Source organism: Poecilia mexicana, unplaced genomic scaffold, assembly GCF_051168715.1.
Source record: "Poecilia mexicana isolate PSO_F unplaced genomic scaffold, ASM5116871v1 scaffold_21, whole genome shotgun sequence".
Taxonomy (NCBI): Eukaryota; Metazoa; Chordata; class Actinopteri; order Cyprinodontiformes; family Poeciliidae; genus Poecilia; species Poecilia mexicana.
The window spans coordinates 2151537-2175705 of record NW_028263390.1 but is presented as its reverse complement, the minus strand read 5'-3'; the positions used below and the strand labels follow the sequence as shown (position 1 = coordinate 2175705).

Sequence of the window (24169 nt, the reverse complement as noted above, 5' to 3'; positions counted from 1 at the left end):
TGTAAAAATTTAACCTGATTAGGAAGGTGGAATCAGATATTTTATTTTCCTGTAATATGATTTCCTTTCCTTTCACACAGTCACTGTTTCCCACTCACTGCAAGCCAGCAACAGCGTTTCATTTAGTCTCAATGTTTAATTCAGATGTTTCAGATGACACTTTTGATTGATGTGTTATGAGCAATCACTCTTGTTAAACCACTCAAAGTGTGACTTGGAGAAAAACTAAAAACTTTTCTCTAATTAGAGTTTGCACATCCAGACTTTCCTGTATTGTCTGCTAACTTGATAACAGTTTCTCTTTAGTTGGGCATCAACGGATCCTCAGCACCTTTGTTGAATTAAGTCTTATGACAACATTGCTTGATCTCTAAAGTGAATCAGTTGATGCAATGTGTTTAATATGTTGCCATCCCACCATATTTTATTGGTTTGTCTGGAGTAAAAAAGTCCACCAGGTTTGTTTTTTATGATCTGCAAAATGACCTTCCCATTGGAAACACCTACTATAAAACAGAACAAGCGGTAACACTTTATTTGAAGGGGGTTGAATAAGACTGACATGACACTGTCATAAACATGACATAACACATGTCATGAACATGAATAAGCCTTCATGAATATTTATGACTGTTGTCATAAAGTGTCATTCTGTAAATTATGACACTTTTAATACAAAGTTGACATTATTCAAAATGTCTTTGTTATGACAACTTGACATTAACCAAGAAATCATTACTGTTTAAACTTTACCTTTAATAACATAAAGTTACCTAATTTTGAAAGTGCAATCATTAATACTTTTATAACAAATTTATATCAGTAATGATTTCTTGGTTAATGTCAAGTTGTCATAACAAAGACATTTTGAATAATGTCAACTTTGTATTAAAAGTGTCATAATTTACTGAATGACACTTTATGACAACAGTCATAAATATTCATGAAGGCTTATTCATGTTCATGACAGGTGTTATGTCATGTTTATGAAAGTGTCATAACAGTCTTATTCACCCCCCTTCAAATAAAGTGTTACCGAACAAGCTAAGTGTGTTCAGCTGTAGAATGTAGTAGTAGTAGTAAACATTACAAATAATGTAGTGTTTTAGTTTGCTATGTGTTTTTCACATGGAAGGAGTGCCATCACCACTATGACATACATAGTCATAAATTTTGTGGTTAAAAAAAAGAGTGTCACTATTATTGACCCGAGTTATGAAGGTCAGTGCTTTTATGATCAATGTAACCGTCTATAAATTAATTCTAAAGTTATCCAGAGACAACAGCATTGTCACAAAATCAGAACAAAACAAAGGAAGCTATTAAGAAGAAAACACAAGTCACAGCAATGGCCTTTTGTGGAGCATTGATGGCAACTTCTATAGAGAAATCTGTTTGGATGAGTAGTCAGACTAGAAGTGGTGTATATGATGTGGTCCACTGACACAGACTTCTCTCATAATTTCTTATAATTTTCAGCCATTGTTTACGCCTGGATAGATTTATGGAGTCTGGCTTCTTGTGGGGCAGAATTATTAAGGTTATGAAGGCACATATTAAGGTAGGTATACCTTAATGTGCACAAATCTGTCTACCACAAAAGCTAACGTCTACAGACTTGTGTGTCTCCAATGTAAAAGAGTGGTGCTCCTGGGTTGGCTGCTATGCAATCGCCAACCAATAGTGTGCCAAATAGCACTGCATCTACTTAATTGCAAAACTCTAAATCTACTTTCACTTGCATAATACACAATAAGGTGACACAATACACAAATGGTCAGAAAAAATGTCACATGTACTTTTAGTTTAATATTTTTTAACAACACAATTATGATACATAATGCGTGTTCCCACTGAAACAGACAAATGCTGCTGATCATAATCTATTTAACTTAATTTGACAGGAATCATTAGAGGACAACATTATTTTACCTACTGTGGCCTTTTGCAGCATGACTTGATGACAATACATCATTAAATTAAAACTACAAGATCAGGTTGTGTAAGCTATGATGAATTTAGAGCTTTCTAGGCTATCTGATAGCACTTAGCGGCACTAATTACACGTGTGATTATTTCAAGATGGATTGAGAATGGGTAAAACCCATTTTTACACTGTCTAAAACAGTATTCTTATCAAGACCTCTGTTGTAAGGAAGCATACAAAAAGTACATTTCATTTTAACAACATATCCCACCTGAGAACAGTTGTCCTAAAAGCTGTCCAGTTGAATCTGAATAAGCCAGGCTAATGCTAGTTCTGCACAGGAGAGATTAACCTCTGCTGAAAACCAAAGGATGCTACAGGCTAACCGGTTAGCCTAAGATAATATCAAATTAAAGATTGAAAACTAGTGGATGATATTTAAACCATTTGACCATGGCGTTATGGCACCTGAACTGAACATGCCGTTTGGGTCAAGGCAATAACAAAAAAATTATTTTTTCTTAGTCATCTTAAATCTGCCTTATCTTGATTCAAAGATTTACATTTAAAGTTTATCTTAACACTATAAATGTCTGTGAGGATGGTCTTAAAAACAATCACTTGTAGGTACAGCGACAGTGCAAACACACTCATTTTCACATTTTGTCATGTTACAACCCAACTTCAGTGTGTTTTGTTGGGATTGTATGTGATAGACCAACACAACGTTTTACTGCATAACCGTGAAATGGAAAGAAAATCAAACACTCTTCTCAATTTTTATTTACAAATAAAATCTGAAAACTGTGTTGTGCGTGTGTATTCAGCTCTGCTGGGTCAGTGCTTTACAGAACAAAGCTCTCAAACTAAATGTATTTTCTTTGAACAAAAAAAACAGATAAAAAGGTTTCATTGGCCCTACTTGCCTTTATTTGAGAGCAGTCAGACATGAAAGTGGTTAATGAGAGTGGGGGGAGACAGCTCAACCTCACACTGGACTGAGAACGTCTTTGAATAATGACTTTGAAATCTTGTCACAGGTTTTCAGTTGGATTGGAATCTGGATTTGTTGTTTGCATCAGATGGATGTTCACACCCAACCTTGTTCTGCTAGCAGGGGTGTCAAACTCCAGTCCTCGAGGGCCGGTGTTCTGCAGTTTTTAGATGTACCACAGGTACAAAACACTGGAATGAAATGGCTTAATTACCTCCTCCTTGTGTAGGTAAGTTCACCAGAGTCCTGCTAATGACCTAATTATTCTATTCAGGTGTGGTGCAGCAGAGGCACATCTAAAAGTTGCAGGACACCGGCCCTCGAGGACTGGAGTTTGACACCTGTGTGCTAGAGGATCCGTCCTTCTAAATGTAGGTTCTGCTCTCCACTGTTAGAACATGCATGCTCACTATGAAGGATTGCTGCAAAATATTGTTTTTATTGTAAAGTGAATTGAGAAATTTATTGTTAATCAGGATAATATACATAAACTAAAATTATAATCAAGTGTCTAATATCAGGGCGTCTAACTGTTCTGTTGATGGCTTTCATTCAATTACTTTTTTTCTTGTATCTCTTTCAAAGAGGTCAGATCTGTGACACTGAGAGATTCTCCCACCTGATCTCTGGATCTTTGCAGTTTCTCCAGATCTACCAGGCCTGCTCCTATGACCAATGCTCTCCCTGCCTGGTCTCTTGGTGCTGTTTGTTCTGAGATCTCTATAAGGGTTGTTATGCATGATTAGTTCCACTTTCATCTGCTTAGGGGTTTAAAAAGGATTCTGATTACAGATGCACTCCAACATTTTCAGATTTCACTCATTTCACAAGTTGGGACATGACAAAATTTAGAAGAGTTCAAGAAGTTCTGCTTCTCTAACTCTTACTTTGCAAGTAACTGTAAACACACTGCATGAAAATGTTCTTTTTTAGGAAGAGAAACACAGACAGACGTGTAAACTGACTTTAAAGAATTAGCTCTGCCCACCTAACCTCTAAGTGAAAACATCAAACTATTGTGTTGCATTTTACACACATAGAGCAAACTTACATCAAGTATTATTATTTGGTCACAATATCATACTTGTATTAAACTAAACAAAGTGCTGTTCATACCTTGTGAGATCTTTTTTTTTTTATCTTTTTTGTATGAAAGACAAATTTCATGGCCAGTTAAATGTTCTTCCAGTGATCTGGTAAAACTTCTGATTAAAAGGGTGGAAGAACTTCTGCAACTTAGTCACTACAGACGCGTCCACCTCAGGATGGATGCGGCCCTTGCTGCCGGCCAGGCACTTGTTGAAGACAATGTTGAATCGCAGACAGTAAAATCCCCTGGTGGCATTAAAGTACAAGTTATACTGACTAATCCTGGAGGGGAGGTTCAGGAAGCGCTCGACCAGCTGCAGCTCTGGCAGCGGGTCCGTAATGAGCCGATCCCCGTCCACTATGTGGAACTGCTCCACGGGGAAATACTTGAGCCAGCGCTCCAGGTGTTTTGTGTAGATGCTGGTGCGGACGGCTTTGTATTTGGTGTTCACTTCACAGGTGTTGGCGTCAATGGCTAGATTTTCAAACTTGTGGTAAGTCTTGTTCTTGCGCTCCTTGCCCTCAAGCACTTGGGTGTAGTCGGACACGGCTCTGGTGGTGGGCTCTCGGACGATAATCAGCAGCTTGATGGAAGAGTTCATCTTGAAGATGCGCTCGGGAACCTCCTCTGTGATGAAGTAGGCAGGGCTCTTCTCAATGGTGATCTGGTGAGGGAGGGAGAAGGGCATTTTACCCCTGTACCAGTCAATGCCGCGGGCATAGTTTTTGTCATTGTCGAAGAAGTGAATCTCCTGCGAAGCCTTGACCACGGCTGGGTGCAGGTTGAGCATTTCCAGCAGGGCGCGGGTGCCCCCCTTGCGAACGCCGATGATGATGGCCCGAGGCAGCTGCTGGACCAGGTTGTGCAGGCGGATTTGCTCTTTGGTGGCATTGCCTTTGCGTAGTTCGTGGAGCAGCCCGCGTTTAAACTGCAGCGTACGAAGAGGGATTTGCTCCGGCTCAGACGGGTGAAATCGGCTCTCAATGGGGCAAATGGGTTGTAACCTGAAAAACAAAAATATATGCTGTACATTCAACAAAACTATTTTTCTCATTCAACACCATTCTCAAATAAGCTTAAGATATATTATGCAATTTCATTATTTTAACTCTGGCTTCAGGCAGTGCATCACCCACTGAGGTCTGGCCTGATGCCAATGATGTTGGAAAGAATGCTTCACAATCTGGTAACATAATATACAATACTGCATGCTGTTCTCAGCGTACAATTGATTAAATGACAGAGTGACTTAAGCCAGGGGCCTTTGGTTTTCATATGTGCTGACAATCCGTCATGTGTTACAGAAACAACTCTTAAATGACACCAGAGAGAGAATAATGTATTCCATCGAGTATTTGTAAGCAAAATAAAGACATATTTAAGTTACCGTATTTTCCGCACTATAAGGCGCACCGGATTATAAGGCGCACCTTCAATGAATGGCCTATTTTAGGACTTTTTTTCATACATTAGGCGCACCGCATTATAAGGCGCATAGAATAGACGCTTCATACTCTATTATTACACATCCACATTAATAAAGAAATGGTCCCGAGTACTTTATATAGTAGGCTGGCCCAGCCGTTGTTTCACTCACGGTGTTGGTGTTGCGATATTATGCCCAACTGCTTTCTGGGTAACACAGACCAACCGACACGCTGCCGCTGCAGTCTCTGTCTCTCTTCCCCTGCCCCTCCCCCCCTTTAAATGTATTATCAAACTTTATTAACAAACCAGTGTTCTGACAACTATCCCAGCATGCACCGCGCACTACTTCTTCTACGGGGGAAAAAGAAGTTGGCGGCTGCTTACCGTAGTGGACCAACTACGTAAGCAGCCTACTGCATGTCTGTGTAAACATGACGTCTTTCATTTCGATCTGAGTTAATTAGCGTAGCATTTCTGCCGGATTTTCACAACATATCAGCCACGACAATGGACAGGGGAACCAACAAGTTCATGTCATCTTTTTTGGACGACATCAAGGTGTTTGAGCCACTGGATGCCTCCAACATTGTGCGCGTCACAGCTAAAAGCTACCGATAGATGAGGAAAACAGCAGATCCTCACACCCTCAGCATAAATACAGCTGTGGACAAGATCACTGATGCCTATTGTTCTTGCAAAGCTGGGTAAGTCGGCATTCATGGTTTTGATGGTCCACAATGTACATTAGCATATGTTTACTACTGTAGCTTGTGTTTGTGAGACGGTCACGCACGTGGTAGCTGCACTGTGACCTAAAATGGGCATTAGCCAATGAAACGCGGCCCCTGTGGTAAAGTCCGTTGCTGGACCTGTTGTGGCTCAATATTGGTCCATATATAAGGCGCACCGGATTATAAGGCGCACTGTCGGCTTTTGAGGAAATTGAAGGTTTTTAGGTGCGTCTTATAGTGCGGAAAATACGGTATATGTTGAAGCTAGCTATTGGGCATTTTCAGCATGAAGTTTTGACTCTCGTCGCTCTGTGAATGGAGACATATTGCTGCACTTCCTGTTGTTGCTGTTGCACTTCAAAGATTTGCTGGTGTTTGAGACTTTCTTGATTTCATCTATTTTCTGCTTGACTGAGTAATTCTAACATATAAGTAGTCTATATTAAAACATGTTTTCTGTTGCTACATCTTACTCTTTGTGAACCTTTTGTATTACACTTGTTTTTCTTTTGGCATGGTAAGTACTTAGTTAAATTTGCGCTAGCTTAGCATTAGCGCCACCATGGTTGCTCGTCCTGTCTCTCCTGCTGTCTCTATGTCTCTGTTGGATGTTATTTTGCTGCTTCCTTTAGTGATAATGGTACATGTGATAAAGGTGACATTTTGGCTCTTTGGAGGTGAGGATGTCAGAAATGGAAGCCCGGCTCTGCGCTGTTGAATAACCAGCAGTTAGTTGAGGCTTAAAGCTTTGATTTAAAATAACTCAGTCTTTCTGCATTTTTGCACTTTTCCAGACATTTGTTGAGTGAAAACTAAATGCTGCTTCTTCATGTTTGGTTCAGACCAGAACCAGAAGACCTGACAGGTCTGGAATGTTGATAGCAGGTCTTTCATGTATTTTGGTGCGAAGACATTCAGTTAAATATAAACGAACAGAAGTAGTTTAAAGTCTGATTTTGGAGCTACAGTGAGGAAGAACTTTCTAAGGCTTGACTTGGTTTTCCAACAATACATGTTAACTAACCTGTCTTTTACACAAAACTTGTTTACACAGAACTTATGTAGAAAATGCTTCAGCTGAAGGCCGGTTGGTCGGCTGCCAATATTTGAAGGTGTTAAAGAAAATCATTCTTCACAACTAGACCTTCATGTTCTTTCTGCTCCTGCCTTGGGGAAATGTTGCTGTAAACTGGGTATCAGAGGAAGTATTTTCTCTCTTGAAGTACAGAATAAATTCTTTCCCATTAAGACAGCTTATAGAACCCGTCCCGTGGAGAGCTACGGTAGATTTAAGACATTACAAGATGCCCATGAGTCTGTGATGTGTGTTTCTGATGTCACAGTGATAACTCACCTATCCAAAGTCCCAACCCTGGCCACAAGATAGAGGACACTTCCGATCACGAGGCTGCCCAGAACGAAGAGCTTCTGTCTCAGCAGTGCCTGCTGTTTGAATAGCATGGCCCTCCATCAATCTTCAGGACTGCGTCTTCAGCCTGCAAGCACATGAACCACTAATCAGCAGGGAAAGAGAGACAGCCTAATGTTTATTAACACACACTCAATCAAGTTTTACAAGTGATTAAGCCACACTCGCCCGCGCCCACAATGCGCTGCAGCACCATTAGACTCTAATGATCAGAGGAAATGCACCACCACCACTTTGCTTGCATCAATTTATTTATTTTGGACAGGCCGAGAATCAAATTTAATCTGATCTACGGCATCACTGTGTAAGACTGTGACCTTGTTCCAATTCAGAAAGAAAAAAGAAGGCTGTCAGAAAAATTCATGAAGATTAAAACGGGAACATAAGGGGTATATTACACATATTTAATGAATAAATGACTTAATGCAGTTTGGTTTTGAAAATGAATGTTGACACAGAGTTGCAAAGGGTTGAAAAAGTACAAATGTAAGTGAAATGTGGGAATTTTAGAAATTTTACTGGAAATTGGAAGAAACCTTTTCATATCTAAACATCACTATAAATATTTTACTCTGTCCATTATTCGTGTTGTATTTCCAAGTCATACAATATATCATATGAAATACATTTAAGCTACAATATCAAAACACATCTCACTTTATGCAGCAGACATCTTTTAGCCAAAATATATTTTTTCCAACTACTTCCAATAACTCTATTATAGTCCAAATCATGGGATTAGATTCCAGGATTGTTCCTGTTTCATGCAATTAATTATTGCAATTTGTCCCTTTGACCTGCAAAAGACTAATTTCCAGATAAAAATTAGGTTGTGTTCATTGTGTTGTTAATATTATGTTTACATTTAACCTCAAGTATGTCTTTAAAATTAGTTTTCATAGGACTGCTCTCGTTTCCTTTCTAAATCTCACAAATCATCTGTAAAGTTTTGATTTAGACTGTAATTTGGCAGGTTAACCAACAGAGGGCATCAAATCCCTTCAACCCAACGGAACAGAGCTATGCCCCTAATTAAACCTCCTGTTATGTTCGTTTCTGAGGTACAGCAATAATGTTCGTGGGTCAATTTGACCTGCAACATAACAGGAGGGTTAAAAGATGTCCTTCGATATTCAAACTCATTCCGTTTCATCTTTTAGTAACAAGTATACCTGCATAAATCACAACAGAGAGTAACATCAGTCACAAAACTATTAAAAACCATGATGCTCTCTAATTCAACTAAGAACGAAATTAGATAACTCTGTCCCAAATAGAGCACATATTGTAGTGTCTCTTGTAGTGTCTCACAAACAAGTGTTGGGAGCGTTTGTCCGCTGAGACTGGAAACATTTTTAATTTATTCCCAATTGTGGATTTTGAAGGGAGAACAAAAGAGCCTCTGTGATTTCATCAGAGTGTCTGAAGAAAAGCACAAGAATAAAGTCAGTAGTCAGAGTCCATCTGTAAGTTTGTTTGCTTAATTAAAAAAACTGCTTCCTGTTTCAGCTTGACTTGCTGGAATAAGTCAATAAACCAACCAGAATAAAGCACCTTACACATTTCTACCATCCACATACAGTGAGGTAGATTGATGTTGTTGTGCCTGACTGAAAACTAGAGTTAGAAACCAATTTCTCAAAAAAATCACATACAGAAAAAAACATGTCAGCAACAATATATACAGCAATCTTTACCATACTGTGAAAAAAATACCCAGAAAAGGATTATTTTAGTTTTTTAGTAATATTAGAAATTGTGGGGTTTGCACTATTTAGATCAATATTATGCAGCCCAGAAATGGAACCATAATTAGAATTAGAATAATTACGTACTTAGTATCTAGAAACACTTAACAGGAAGAGTCACTACTTAATTACTTTCTACTTTTTAGAAACTGTAACTACTCACTTTACACCAGAAAAGGATTTAGATGAGTCATTTTGCTTTTCTTCTTCTTTTTCTTTCCTTTGGTTTGTTATTTTGTTTGTATTTCCTTTTAATTCATGTAAAGCACTTTGGATTGCCTTGTTGCTGAAAATGTGCTATATAAATAAAATGACCTTACCTTATTTGTCTCTCTGTTATGTATTTTGTTGACACTTAACTGTATCATCAGAAATAGGCTAAGTCAGCAGGTTTCATGACGCTCTCTTTGTTTAACCATAAAAATAAAACACCTGTGTAAGTTGGTACCATGACTAAACATCACAAAAAGAGCCTGATAACACACCAGAATATTAATTTATTCGGTAACACTTTATTTGAAGGGGGTTGAATAAGACTGTCATGACACTGTCATAAACATGACATAACACCTGTCATGAACATGAATAAGCCTTCATGAATATTGTTGGAACACTGTTGTCATAAAGTGTCATTCTTTATGACAACAGAAATCATTACTGTTTAAACCTTACCTTTAATAACATAAAGTTACCTAATTTTTAAAGTGCAATCAGTAATACTTTTATAACAAATTTATATCAGTAATGATTTCTTGGTTAATGTCAAGTTGTCATAACAAAGACATTTTGAATAATGTCAACTTTGTATTAAAAGTGTCATAATTTACCGAATGACACTTTATGACAACAGTCATAAATATTCATGAAGGCTTATTCATGTTCATGACAGGTGTTATGTCATGTTTATGAAAGTGTCATGACAGTCTTATTCACCCCCTTCAAATAAAGTGTTACCATTTATTCTATGTATATAGTTTGTGTTTGTCAATAAACTGATTTGCACCAAGTGTGGTCTAGAGATACATGGTTTTATTATGGTGTATCTTGTAGTAAGTGCAGTTCTTTGCAGATGTTTTTCACATTTTGTCACATAGGAACCACAACCTTTATTGCCATTTTATTTGTTTGACCAGCGCAGGCGGCACATAATTGTAAACGGAAGGAAAATTACTGTTTAGATTTATTTATTTTTTATTGTGTTTTTGCTTATAAAAATCCGAAAAGTGTGGTGGGCATTTGCATTTAGCAGCTATGAGTTAACACTGTGGAGAACAGCCTTACACTGGAAGTACTAATCCAAGTCTTTTGGGTTGGATCTGTACCAGCTTCTCCCAGTTTTATTTGTAGATTAACTTAAGCTTAGTCAGAGCATCCACTTCAATGATTTTTATATATTGTCACATATTCTGTTGGATCTATTTCTAGACTTTGTGCCACATTAATACATGAATATAGTTTAATCTAAACTAGTCTGTTTCAGCTCTGGTTGTATACTTAATGTTGTTACAGCTGGAATTTGAATTCTGCCCCAGACTCTAACAAATCACCATTCCCATTAACTTTAACCCGATTATCTGTGGAGGCTGAGGAAAAACATTATTTTTTTCATTTCACAATTATTCCTTCCTTGTTTTGGTCTCATGTAAAAACTCTTTGATTGAGGTTTTAAGGCGACAACATGGAGGACTTCAGTGGTATGAACGCAGGATACAGTGAAGTGCTCCAGAATCGTACTCTGGATTTATTGTCACTCTAAGAACTGTTAGGTTACATAAGCTTCCTTAAAAGCAACAGCATAGTCAAAGTAATTTATAATGGCAAAATATTGAACTGCTATAAATGCTATGAAACAATTCCATTCCAGCTTGACAAAGAGTTTGAGCAGCATGTACTACATCGCCCTACTGAATAGCATGCACCACGTTCTTCATGACTCATTTATAACCCACACGATACACACACACACACACATGCACACCCCCTCACAAATGAGTGTTTTGCCCTGACAAGGAATTGCAACTAGAACAGCTGTTCCTGCCAGGGAGCACCAGAAGGTGCCCAGAGAGAATTATCAATTATAAAGCGTTTTATTTTCATTAACTATGCATTTTCCTCATCCTCTTCTGAGAATATTTTTAACAACCACACAGGGAAAAGGAAAGTTCTGACAATCTTTACAACCAATGGTGAGGAGCAAGTAGAAAGTAAGCAGAAAGTATTTTGCCATCAATCAATCAATTTTATCTATAAAGTGTCCTTCATGCTAAAAACAGCTCAAAGTGCTCTATAGATCAATTAAAATAAACAAAAACTAACAATTACCCACCACAACCCCACATGCAGACTAAGCAGAAATGATTCAATTCAGGAAATGCTGTGTATGTATGTATTCATTCATTTTCCAATGATAATTAATCCTGTTAAGGGGAGCAATTTATCCTAGAGCAGCACAGAGACACAATGGATTTTATGCACACACACAAACTTGAAGTGAAACTAACAGCTATGAAAGCATGAACTACAACAGGCCATTGTAGATAGAAAAAAGAAAAGAGGATTCAATTCTCTAAATCTCATTTTTTTCTTTAGGAAAAGTTTAATATTTTCTAGAAAAAACTCAGAATTTTTTAGATTAATCTCAGAAATTTTCTGGAAACAATTTGGAAGTTTCAAAAGTAACAAATGTTTGACTTTTCAAAGTCAGATATTTCCTTTTTTAAAATCATGAGTTTAATCTCAGAAATTTTCTGGAAGTTTTTTTATGTGAATTTGCGGAAATGCATCATTGTAATAACTCCAACCCGACAAAATAATAAAAATAATTCCATCATAGTCATCAAGAAAAAGAAGCACTTGCCAACTTATTCATAACTACCTTATTGCTATATTTAGCAACTTTCCAAATTCCTGTAACAACTTTATATATATATATAAAACTAATGACAAATGACTCAGGAAGGAAAGCAAAGTACCTGCAGAAGGCCCATTCACTCATAAGAGAACATGGCAATTAAACACAGTTTTGACCTCATTTTATTATGAAAAAAGATTATTCTTAGAAATTTTAACAGCTTACATACAAAATATGATATGGTGATACAACTTTATTTATTGTAGAATGTAAATCTGTCTCCCAATGTTGTCCAGGAAAAAGAAGTAACCTGGTGTTGAAACTGTCTCAGTTCTACAAGAGCATTCATTACCTAGCAGATGACCAGAAGCCCCATTTCAGTAGTCAGACCTGTGTTAGTGCATCACATGGTAGAAATGTTATCCACAGTCATAATGAATAAGAGCTGCTGGTGACACATCTGATAAAACACTCTATCCCGTTCATAATGGAGGTAGGGTCTCCAGGACTCCTGGAAGCAGGAGCAACAATAAGCTAGAAGGGAAACTAGATGGACATATAAGGTGTCAGTCTAGTATGGTGAGACTCACTATATTCTTTCCCAGAAGATTTCTCTTCCCATTTTTCCCCCGGCTGTCTTTCTTTCTGAGCATTGCCACTGTTAGCGCTTAATCAGAGCTGAACTGTAACTCCTCCCAATGCAGTCATGGCGACCAAGGTCCCACTCAGAGGCTGACAGTGGGAGAGAGAAGCTTTCATTGTGGAATTCGAAGCTCTGATTTGACAGTGGACTCCTACACTTTATAACTGTTTTTATACTAAACACTCTAACGATGGACTGAACATGGACAGGAGACAGAGTCTCCAGCTGGGCTGTCTCTAAACCAGCCTGGGCTTCTGATCCAGGTTCTGTCGTCTCTCTTTAGGCTTTTAGCTTTAGGCTATAAAGGGTCGTTAGCATCAGGCCACAGTGACAGGCTGTTCCTGTTTGGAACAAGTGGATCCAGGCTCAGTTAGTCCAAATGGGCACAATTTGTTAGCTCAGTGTGTCCTGGTAAGTCCATAATTATTGTCCATTCTTGTGTTTTGACACAAATGGATAGCGAGACTTAAAAGGGGCAGTATTGTGTGCTTTTCAGGCATATAGTGCCATTTTATAACACAAGCTTTACCTTCAGTTGTTATAGAAATGCTGTATATATCAAATATGATTTTTTTAAAAATGACTTTGCAATTTAACGCCTTGAAATTGGGCTTCTCTCTCTTTAAAAATTTCAGCTCTTTCTGAAATGCAGCCTTCAGGACATCATCACAACATGGCTCTTCTATCAACCAGCTTTCTATCAAGTAGCTCATCTGATGAGTTCTGCTGCATAGTTCCACCAGGTGTTTGCTAACTGCTGCTGGCTAGTCTGAAGGAACCGAGTGGGGGAGTTGACAGGGAGTGCTGCTCTGTGAGGTAGAAGCTTGAAGACAACATTTTTTCAAAGAATGGGCCAAAAACACACCAGAGTAATTTGTGACTTCTTTCTCCAAGGAACAGGTGTCTGAAAGTTGTCTTTTAAAAAAAGGCTTTTCCACAAAATATTTCCTAAATTTGTGTGTTATTTATTTCCAGTAATTTCAGTTTATTTTATTTTTTTACCTGTAACCTAATCTGTTGTCTGATTTGATATATGTGTTGAAAAATGTGATATTAGGTCAGAACTCATGTCTTTATTGAAACTTTGGCGCAAATGAGGCAGAGAAAAAAGAGCCCACTTTAGTTAATGCTTAAAAAGCATTGACTGATGAGTAGTTAAGATTGAAATTTAAACTGCTGACTGGCATTCTTATAATAACTGAAGCAATGAAAATGATTGCTGTTTGCAAACAAAATTACTATTTTAATTAGTTTTCAAAACTGGAACATGGAGTTTAAAGACTTCATTAATTAAAGTGTCAATTTATGGTGACGATGCATTCAAGCGCTTGGTGAGTCCCACATTATGCAATGCAAGCAGCGTGTCCTCTGCTGAAGAAGCCCAGATCAGCAGTGCTAGAAATAGACGACTAGAACAGGGATCTCATTAGTCTTTTCCGTGATGCTCTATGTGGTAATACTAAAGTATTACTGCTGTAGGAAAAGCAGAAGACCACCGCCCTCATGCTGCCTGTCTTACCACAAACTGGAGAATTACTCCTGTGAACAGCAGTAGCAGTAGCAGCTGGCTGGTGTGACAGAACAACTATCATGGGGACGAAAGCCATGCAGTGCTGATATCCATCATTTTAAAGGATTGCCTTTTCCTCTTCTTCACTTAATTCACCGAGCTTCTGCTGATTTATTGACCCTTTTTCAGTAAGCGTTCAGTGAGTTGTTGCTTTCATGGCAAAAAAATATTCAAGCAGATGCCAAGGAACGGCAGAACTCAGGAACTGTAAGAATAATATCCAAGGTAGAAAATCATGTTCTAACACCCAGTATTTTAGATGCTTCATTTAAAAGCTACAAAACTTTACTTGAAAGGAGATATAGCACTACTCATTTATTTCTCATTCAATTCTTTTCCATGCAGACCCAGTAAAAATATTTAATATTAGATTTCAGAAAAGAAAAAAAAATTGTCAAATGACTTTTTTTGCTATCTGCTAAAAAGACTGAAGTGTTCAAGGTTGATGCTGAAGCATCTAAATAAAGTGATTCTGACTCTGGGGATCAGTTGCTTCTGAATAATATTGTTAATGTTATATATCATGCTGCACTTTGCAGGCACTCTGCACTGATGAAAACCTGGTCACCTCAGAAACACAACTGTTTGAAGCTTCTGGCCAGGCAGGAGACTTTAGCTAATATTTATTTGATCACTTAGAGCCACTAGCAGAACATTGAACTTTCAATCCAAGATGGCCGGGGCATCAATAACAATGAAACATGTAACAATGAAAAATACAAAACATAAAAACTGTATATTTTACACACCCTTCATACGAACACATGCAATACACAATATGAAAGAGTATAAAAGGCGTTAAACACCAGAGGACTAAGTTTCACAAAATGGGCATAATCTTTAATGTTTGGGTTCACGTCAAAAACATGTTTACACGAGACAACATATGACTCCTCTATATTTATGAAATATAAATATTGTGTCAGAAATATATCATGTTGTGAAATAATATGAAATATGAACTTTATTTTTACTCTGTGCCTGTTGAACAATTTGTTTGATTCATCCCAGGTAAAAAACAAATAATAATAATTGAGCTCTTTTAAAAACCATCATCTTGAACGTAAAACAAAACAGATCAGCACCTGAATGAGATGAGCTTCTTTCTGCCTCTTGTGGGGCGGAGACTACAAACAGCAATCACCATGGTGACCTTCACACAGACTCTAGATGTTAGCCAGTGACAGAACTGGTTCACATTGCAAAGACCGTCTGCTAAGACCAAGCTCTGCCTCCGACGTGAAAATGAATCTCCAAAGCTCTTTGGAAACAGCCAAAACAAACAGCACTCAAGAAGTCAGGTACTCCATCCTTTGTGTTGCTGATCTGTGTCCATGCAGAAGGGAGAAGTTAAGGCAATTTGTTATGATGTCAGACAGATAAGAATGACATCACACTTTCTTCATATCGGGCCGATAATTATCATGCACCCATTGATGAATTTGTCATGATCTACTGTACAGTTTCATGGAGTACAGGAAGCAGAATGTATTTTAGTATCTCAGAGATCTTTTAGTTTAACTGACTGAAAATCCAGAAAACCCCCATTCTCTGTCAGGACCGTTCTGTAAAGAAGACCCAGGATGAAGAGTTCGGCTTCACAGTGGAGGAGAAAGAGCTAACACAAACAGCTGAGAACATTTCTGCAAGATGTTCGGATAAACAGCGAGATATTTTTTGAGGAGCAGCTGCACACAGCTCCTGTATCTGCAGGTGCTGAATGTTAGCAGACCTGAGTTTACTTGTGCTCCTAATTTAGAAAATAGACACAAACACAGATCTGCTCCTGAAATAGCTTCACACAGCTAGCAGTGTCTCTCTGGGCTGACACAGTCAGTCTACATTTAAATTAGGCATTATGCATCCATTTAGTGGAATGCCGACCCATTTTTAGGTAAATCAGAGTAAGAGCTAATTGGTAATTCAGCTTTCTGATGCAGGTGTAGGGAGCAATCCATGTAAAAGTCACAGCACAGTTCTTCTCCAGGGATGGAGACTCCTGATGTGAATGCAGAGGAAGACGAAAGCAACCTGCCACACTGCTGCCATGATCTTTGGGATTTTGGTTATTCTTTAATTTGCATATTTAGTTCGTTTATAAGACCAACATACTCTGTAGGAACAGAGAAATGTGTTTGTTTACTTGAGGCGGCAAGAGCAACAACAAAACCTCTGATCAGTGGATCTGTAATTGATAGATTTGACTGAATGAATTTTATAAGATAAAATGGAGATTCAAAATACATAAAGCTTTATCATTTATGAGAGACACTGGAATAAGAAACAGTTATCAATGAGAAATGTAACTTGATTGTAGTATTAAATATGCATAATGTGATTCACACAAGTATAACTAGGACCTGGTAAACATACAGCCAGATATCTGGGAAAACAAATACACTTGTATGTGCTTTGGCTGTTCATCCACACAAAGATTCCATTTTATATCACTAAAAACTATTATTTGTTAAAAACTTTGACCAAAGTGGAGATTTGATAAAACTGCATATTTGTGTTTATACATGAGAAAACAGAGATTTATGGTGCCGCACATTACAGTCACAATAATGCACCAATAGTAAGCAATGTGGATATATACAAAGCAAGTATATATATATATATATATATATATATATATATATATATATATATATATATATATATATATATATATATATATATATATATATATATATACTTGCTTTGTATATATATATATATATATATATATACAAATATATATATATATTTGTATATATATATATACAAATATATATATATATATATATATATACAAATATATATATATTTGTATATATATATATATATACAAATATATATTTGTATATATATATATATATATATATATATATATATATATATATATATATATATATATACTTGCTTTGACATGATTCCCAACCACCATCGCCTCGTATCTTAGTAACTTTACTAAGACACTTGACTTAATAATGTTTTGATTGTTGATTCTATGTTGCATGACTCTGTGTTTTTGTGTTTGTTCTTTGCAATGCCTTGCTGCTGAAATATGCTAGACAAGTAAAATTTGATTGATTTGATTTTGATTTTCATGCCAATACACTGTTTATAAGTAGTTCAAATTGTACATAGGTCCACACACATGAACTTCCTGCCATGTTTAATTCCTGACAAAAAGTTGTGATTTTTTTGAAGCGATCTGATTGGCTGATAGGTTTTAGCTTTGCTCTGCACTGCCCCCTCTGGGTTTGGCATGTTTAAAACACTACAGGACAGATTTGTGCAGGTTCATGTGGATGAAAATGTTTCTTAAACCAAACTTGTGCTAAGGGATGAGGTGGAAATATTCTTGGAGATTCTTTGGAGAGTCATTTTTATAAACACCCAGCTGTTTGTGGACAAGGACTCGATTTCTGCATTCAAGAATTCTTTCGTTCCTGTATAGGAAACTGAGTCAAAGGTTTGGAAGCCTAAAAACATGATTTGACTTGAAGTAGGCCCTTTGACCTGCTCTGGACAGTTACACATCAGATCTAATCCATTACTGACAGCAGATCTGACTTCCTCCACCATGAGGCTGATATGATTGTGTGCTTAATGCCACATCTTCACTGTACACTGTCAAAAGTAACAGGATTAAGTATGAAGGCCTGTTTTTAGCTTTCGAGTTAAGTGCACTAATAGGATTTGTTAGAGGGCATGTGAAAAGCATGTGTTTGCGTGAGTGCGTGTGTGTGTTACAGGAGACTGCTTTAACATCTGAGAGAACCCTGAACATCAGGTAAAAACACCTGGAAGCAGAGAGAACTCCACAGAGGACAGAGGAGGCTCAGCGGCCCGACCAGCCACCCAGATCTCTGCTGGGGAAGCAGCAGGGAGCGGCTGGGGCCTGGCTCTGGCCTTCCAGACAGACAGGCAGCGTTACTGGGCCTCCAGGCGCCACCTGTCATGTCTGTGCTCCATTCCCAGAACTCTCTGCCACAGTCTGTCTCTGTGGGGTTTGTTCGGTTACCCTAACATGCTGTCCAACGCTTTCTGCTCCTCGTGTTGGGGTGAGATAGAGGAAAAGGTCTTTCTGAATTCTTCCTGCAGCTGAAATCATCTCTGAAGCCTGATGTAAGGAGCAGGACAGACTCAGGAGGGGTCAGCATGCAACCAAAGCTGCATTTTCATTACAAATCACCACAAAACTTTGTGTATATTCTGCTAATAAAAAAAAATACATTCTGCAATTTCTATGATTCCAATAAATAAGAAATTTAATTAAAATCACGTCAAAAATCACGGTTTTGATGGATATAAAGAGTTACGTGGTATATATTCATAATTCATTGTGTTATGGTGCTAGCGCTCATAATCTATCAATCAACCAGAGGAGACGTCAGAGCAACAAGCCCTGCCTACTTGGGAGCTGCTGCTTACGCAGCATTTTGGGGAAATTACAGCCAGAGATTTTGCAGAAGAACTTCATGACAAACCTTGGCTGAAGTGTGAGGCCTCTGGAGCCAGCTGCACGCTGAGGCCAGCAGTATGTTACTGCTTTATACTTATGATGAGGAAAAACTTTTACAGTATAGTTCTGTAAAATACACAAATTTCAATATGGCTGAAAAACCACCTCAACCCGGGGCAAAAACTTTTCATTGAAAAACGTGACTTATTTCAAAACTGGCATGTGTTCATCAGCAAATTTATTTTTGTAATTCCAACTTGTGAAATTTTAAGCACAGAATTAAGATAAAGATGGAATGCTGAATACGTCACATAACGTGATACTATATTAGAAAACCTTGTGTTATTTTCTCTTGCGTCTGAAGTCATTAGTTTTTAAGTCAATAGATTGAGCACACATTAGGAAACTAATGGGGAAACCGAAAAGGCCATTGTTAGAGGCACAGTTGGTTTGACAGATGGGGACACACCCTTCATTGACAAGTTTCCTCCTGTGAAAGTGCCATAGAAACAATTTTTGCCACTTCAGATGTTTGAATTCTTCAGTTATCGGATCAGCTCTGCTCCACTCTGCTGTCAAAAAACTACAACGCTGCTCTCAACCTCAGAAGGAACAGGAAATCGTTGTGCAGCAGATGGCGTGCCCCTGCAGAGTGCTGAGCTCTCCGTTGTGCGTCTGTCTGGATTCAAGTGACAAAATGACAAAACTGTAGACACAAAATAGGACAAATCCACAGAAAAAAAAAAAAAAAAAAACTGCCACAAGATGTTTGAAACAACCAGCTCCTAAAGCTGCTTCAAATATATCTAGTGACACTAGCTATGTTAGTATCACATCAATCAAACGTAAGAAGAAAATATGGATTGTTAGAAAATATTTCAGGTTTTATATTGGAAATGAATAAAGTTGGAATATAATCCAGAAAATCTTTTCCATTAACACTGTGATAAACTTTCAAAGTTTATCATACTTTGTTGAGCTTTCCATCATGTCATAATGTTATTCTCTCATCAAAAACAAACCTGGAGTGTTGCTTTGATCTTTTCATGCATGATTGAAAAATCCCTGAGTCTCCCGTAGCAACCATTCATACTATCTCTCTCTTTCTTGTCCTCTCTCTGTCCACCTCTCATGTGGTGTGCTGCTCGTAGCCCTGCCCCTTATGTTGAAGCACGGCTCTTGTTGTGCACTCTAAAAGCTGAAACGTTCGTGACCGGCCCATCTCTACTGGGTAGACCTGGGCCTGCCTTTCAGGCCAGGCTAAGCTTGCAGTTTCCAAACTTCCCACCTTCCACCTCCCTTTCCCCCCCACCCCTCTCTCTCTCATCTTCTTCAGACTAGCTAGCAGCAATTAGCAAACACCTGGTGGAACTGTGCATCTACTTAGCTCATTATAGGAGCTACTTGTCAGAGCAACACCAGTAGAAATCTTGTTAAAGAGGAGCCATGTTGTGATGACTTTCTGAAGGTAGAGTTTCAGAAAGAGTAGGAGTTTCTAAAAGAGACACAGGCCCAATATGAAATCATATTTGATATATACAGCATTATTATAACAATCTAAGGCTGGGGTACCCAAAGTCGGTCCTTGAGGGCCGGCATCCTGCACGTTTTAGTTCTCTCCCTGGTGGTAGAAACAACCTTCTCAACATGTCAATGTTCTTCTTAGGCCTTCTAACGAGCCATCATTGGATCCAGGTGCGTTAAACCAGGGAGAGAACTAAAACATGAAGGATGCCGACTTTGGGCACCATAACATAGTTACATAGTTACTTGATTGTGCTATAAAATGACACTATACCTGGAAAACCCATCAAACTGCTCCTTTAAGCAACATAGTTAATGTGGCTAGTATGTGTATTTGTCAATGCAGCCATGCAGCAGAGTTTATCATCTAAACGTTTCTGGCTGTTAATCTGCTTCAGGCAGCTAACTTTCTGCAGATGATTTGGTCAAAGAGCAATGCACCTAGGATTAGAGAAGCATTACATTTGCTTTTGGTAACACTGTAGAGTAATGCAAGGATCAGAGGTTTTACAGCATTGCATGATTGCCACCTGACAGGAAGATACAACCGATTTGAACAGCAGACATCCAAGGACATGACACAGAGGAAAAACCTTATGTCATCTCATGTCCGGGCTGTCCAAGAGCCTCTGGGAGACACAAGGAGATGTTAAACAGGCCAGCAGAGGTTAAAGCTGAGTAATGTGTACTGGAGATGATGAGCATCTAATTCATGACAAACACTGCAGGGTTAGCTGTTATATCTGCTTTATGATTCACCTCCCTGACAGTCAGATTAGGCTGTTATCAGTTTGTCTTCAATGACTGGTAATGCAGCAACCTTGGGACATCCTTCCAGTTCTAATCAGTTGCAGTGCAATATAAATGCAGCCTTCAGAAACTACATCAAAGGATGAGATGCTTCTTTCCCAACCCACTCAGCTTCCGTTGATGCAGATAAGATGTTCGCAGGGGTCTGACAGCCTGTGTGAACGTTTTGGAGATTGCTCAAGATTGTGGAGCTGTGAGGGAGACCAGGGGGTCGCTGCAGGTAAGGAAGGAGGCCTGCAGCAGGAGGCAGCATGTGCAGGGGGGCTAATAAGTCATGCAGCTTTTAAGCAAAAACTTTCAAAGTTTTTCCAGTCATCAGGTAACTCCTGATTGCCACTGACAGGTCTGCTTTGAGTAAAGACACCAGTGTGCGTGTTGAAAAACGGATCCTCTTTCTTGATAATCATCATCGCTGTCATGGCTGCCTGGATAATGTCACAGTTGCCAGCAAGTAGTAGCACACAGTAAAACAGCCTTCAGGATGTGCTGCATTAACTCATTGTCATAATACTTTATGATAGATAGTAAAAACTTTTTTCTTCAGAATCACAAATCATACAGTTTTGGCGTCTTCACCTAATGCTGCACATCAGACAGGATGCAGACTGACGGCCATAAGGAAGTGTGTGTGTTGGTGTCATTCATATCCCTTCAACTTGCACTTTACACACTGCAAGTTTCCTTGGGCTTGTAGTATTTAATCAACCAACACAAAGGAGTGCATCATTGTAGAGTGAAGGAAAAATTTCTCACTAGGGATTGAGTTTAGACTCTTTGTTCTACACTTTGCTTCGTACAGACGATTTAGACACTTGGATATTCGTAACGACTGCTTTCTGGAAGCTAACAGGAAATGACATACGCAGTAAACAACTCCATGTGGAGGAGGTCCAAAATAACATATCATAAACATTCCTTTTGCTCCGCCTTTATTTGCTCAATATTTGGAAGCGTGGCCAACATGGACTGAATGGTTTCATTCACTTCTTCCAATCCCACTACCAAACTGCAAAAACAGGCAAACTATAATTCTAAAAAACATAATCTTTCACAACTTCTCCTTCTATTTGTTCACTGGTTGGTTGAAACTCCACCAGAAGAATCCAGCTCAGTAGAAGAAATCCTGAAGGGAGATGAGAACTGAGCAGACTTCTTTAAGTACAAAATGTCCCACTGGCAGGTCTGAAATAACATGAAATGTTGTGTGGCAGAAGGCAGCACTGCATAGCCGAAGAGCCAGGTACAGCACTCCAAACCCCCAATGCTGTGTCCATACACACACAAGCACACCTTCATGGTGATTACAAATATTTTCCCAGAAATATTGATCATTACAGATGCTGGCACAGGGACCAACTAGTTTTTTCACAAATCAACAGCTTTTTCCAGTTCTCAGACATTCTTTTCATATTGTGTCACGTAACAACACAGACTGATGTCCGTCACAGTTTGCCATGTCTAACCACCGTCTGTCTGTAGAGCGGTTATCCCACTGACACTGATCCAGAGGGACAGGCAGTAAAGAGAACAGGAACAGAGCAGCGTCTCACTCAAGGACATCCTGACAGCACACACAGCTGCTGATAGATGGGACGTCTGTGACGGCAATCAAATCTCTGACCTTCCTGTTATGAGACCCTGTCTGTATTAATATTAGATCACCAACTTGGTACTTGATAGCCAGCATGGCTAACATCCATTGAGTGGTCGCGCTACCTGTGGAACAAACACTTGTAATAGAAGACACCATGTCTCAACGTGGGACAAGTTCTGCTGGCCACATGTGATTTGGACAGCACATAGTGACTGTGGATGTTTGGCTGCTCTGGTCCAAACTGCAGTAGGATCACAGTTTGGTTTCTAGCTTTTGTACATTTGTCAATCGGACCTAGAAGATTCTTCAGGTGGTTTGGATACAAAAATCAGACCTCTGCAGATTTTCTGAGGTATTTGCAACTGTCAAGCACAAAGAGACCAATAGAATTTGAAATTGTGCTCAGCTGTGCTTTAGGATTACATTTGTAACCATTTAAGCTGATTATGGTTTAAAACGAGGGAGCAAGGAAGAAAAGTACAAAACCTCATATGAAAAGTAAGTAACTTTTCATATGAGGTTTTCAATCATTAACTGTTGTTGAGGCCACAATGCAACCTTTAACCTTGAAGGAGAAGATAACCTATTTCCAGGGCTGAAGATTTGAAGTTCCATCCAATGAGAATTTGTTTAGTCTCTTTGTGTTTCCTCTCAGACACTTTTCATTCCAGTAGAGGTCAGGGGGTTGCCATTGTTTTTAAATCACCAATAGTTCACCTAGCTGATATGCAGTGGGACACTTCCACCAATCTGCTAACAGCGCATTGGCGAAAGTTTAGTGCTAACATTGAAATTGAAACACTTAGCTTTCCCTAAATCAATGTTTCCAGGTAAATTCTTGTCTTGTCTTGTAAACTACGTCAGCTAAGTCTTGTAAGTTTTGAAGTTTTCAATGCCACACGCATCGAACTTGAAGTGGTGGGCGCATTTTTGATGTACTAAAGGTGTTCGGTTTGAACGGACCATATTAGCTTCACTCTTAAAAGGTACAGCCAATTAATGCCAAGGAAAACAAAATGGTGCTCCTGGATTGGCTGCTTTGCTAACCCCAGCAACAAGGCAAGTAGTTCAGCTTTCCAAACTGCAGTTTCTTTTTAATATTTAAGATAAGCTCCACAAAAAACATCCATGAAGAGGCAGGATTTCCTGAATAATTTAGTTACGTTGGACAAAAAATATTTCTGAGTAATGAACTGCAAATGGAGGTTTGTGTGGTGATCCACTGTAGTTCAGAAATTCACCACTTGGACTTGCTTGTGCATCTGTTGGGCTCTTGTTCAGTTAAATAAAGGAACTGTGTTAAAAACAGTGCAAATCATCAAACTGATGTGCTTGATTACCTTCATTCTGCAAGTTGTGTGGAACTTCTGTGGCGCA

The 24169-nt window shown here is 38.6% G+C and overlaps 1 protein-coding gene across 1 annotated transcript; it reads right to left on the bottom strand.

The window, feature by feature from the left end:
- Positions 1-1776: 1776 nt before the first annotated feature.
- Positions 1777-8525, bottom strand: LOC106921498 (heparan sulfate glucosamine 3-O-sulfotransferase 5). Its single transcript, XM_014993230.2, has 2 exons — positions 7525-8525; positions 1777-5015 (listed from the first exon to the last, which is right to left on the bottom strand). The coding sequence occupies exons 1-2, from the start codon at positions 7629-7631 to the stop codon at positions 4085-4087; spliced, it is 1038 nt and encodes a 345-aa protein (XP_014848716.1). The 5' UTR covers positions 7632-8525; the 3' UTR covers positions 1777-4084.
- Between the last annotated feature and the right edge of the window lie 15644 nt (positions 8526-24169).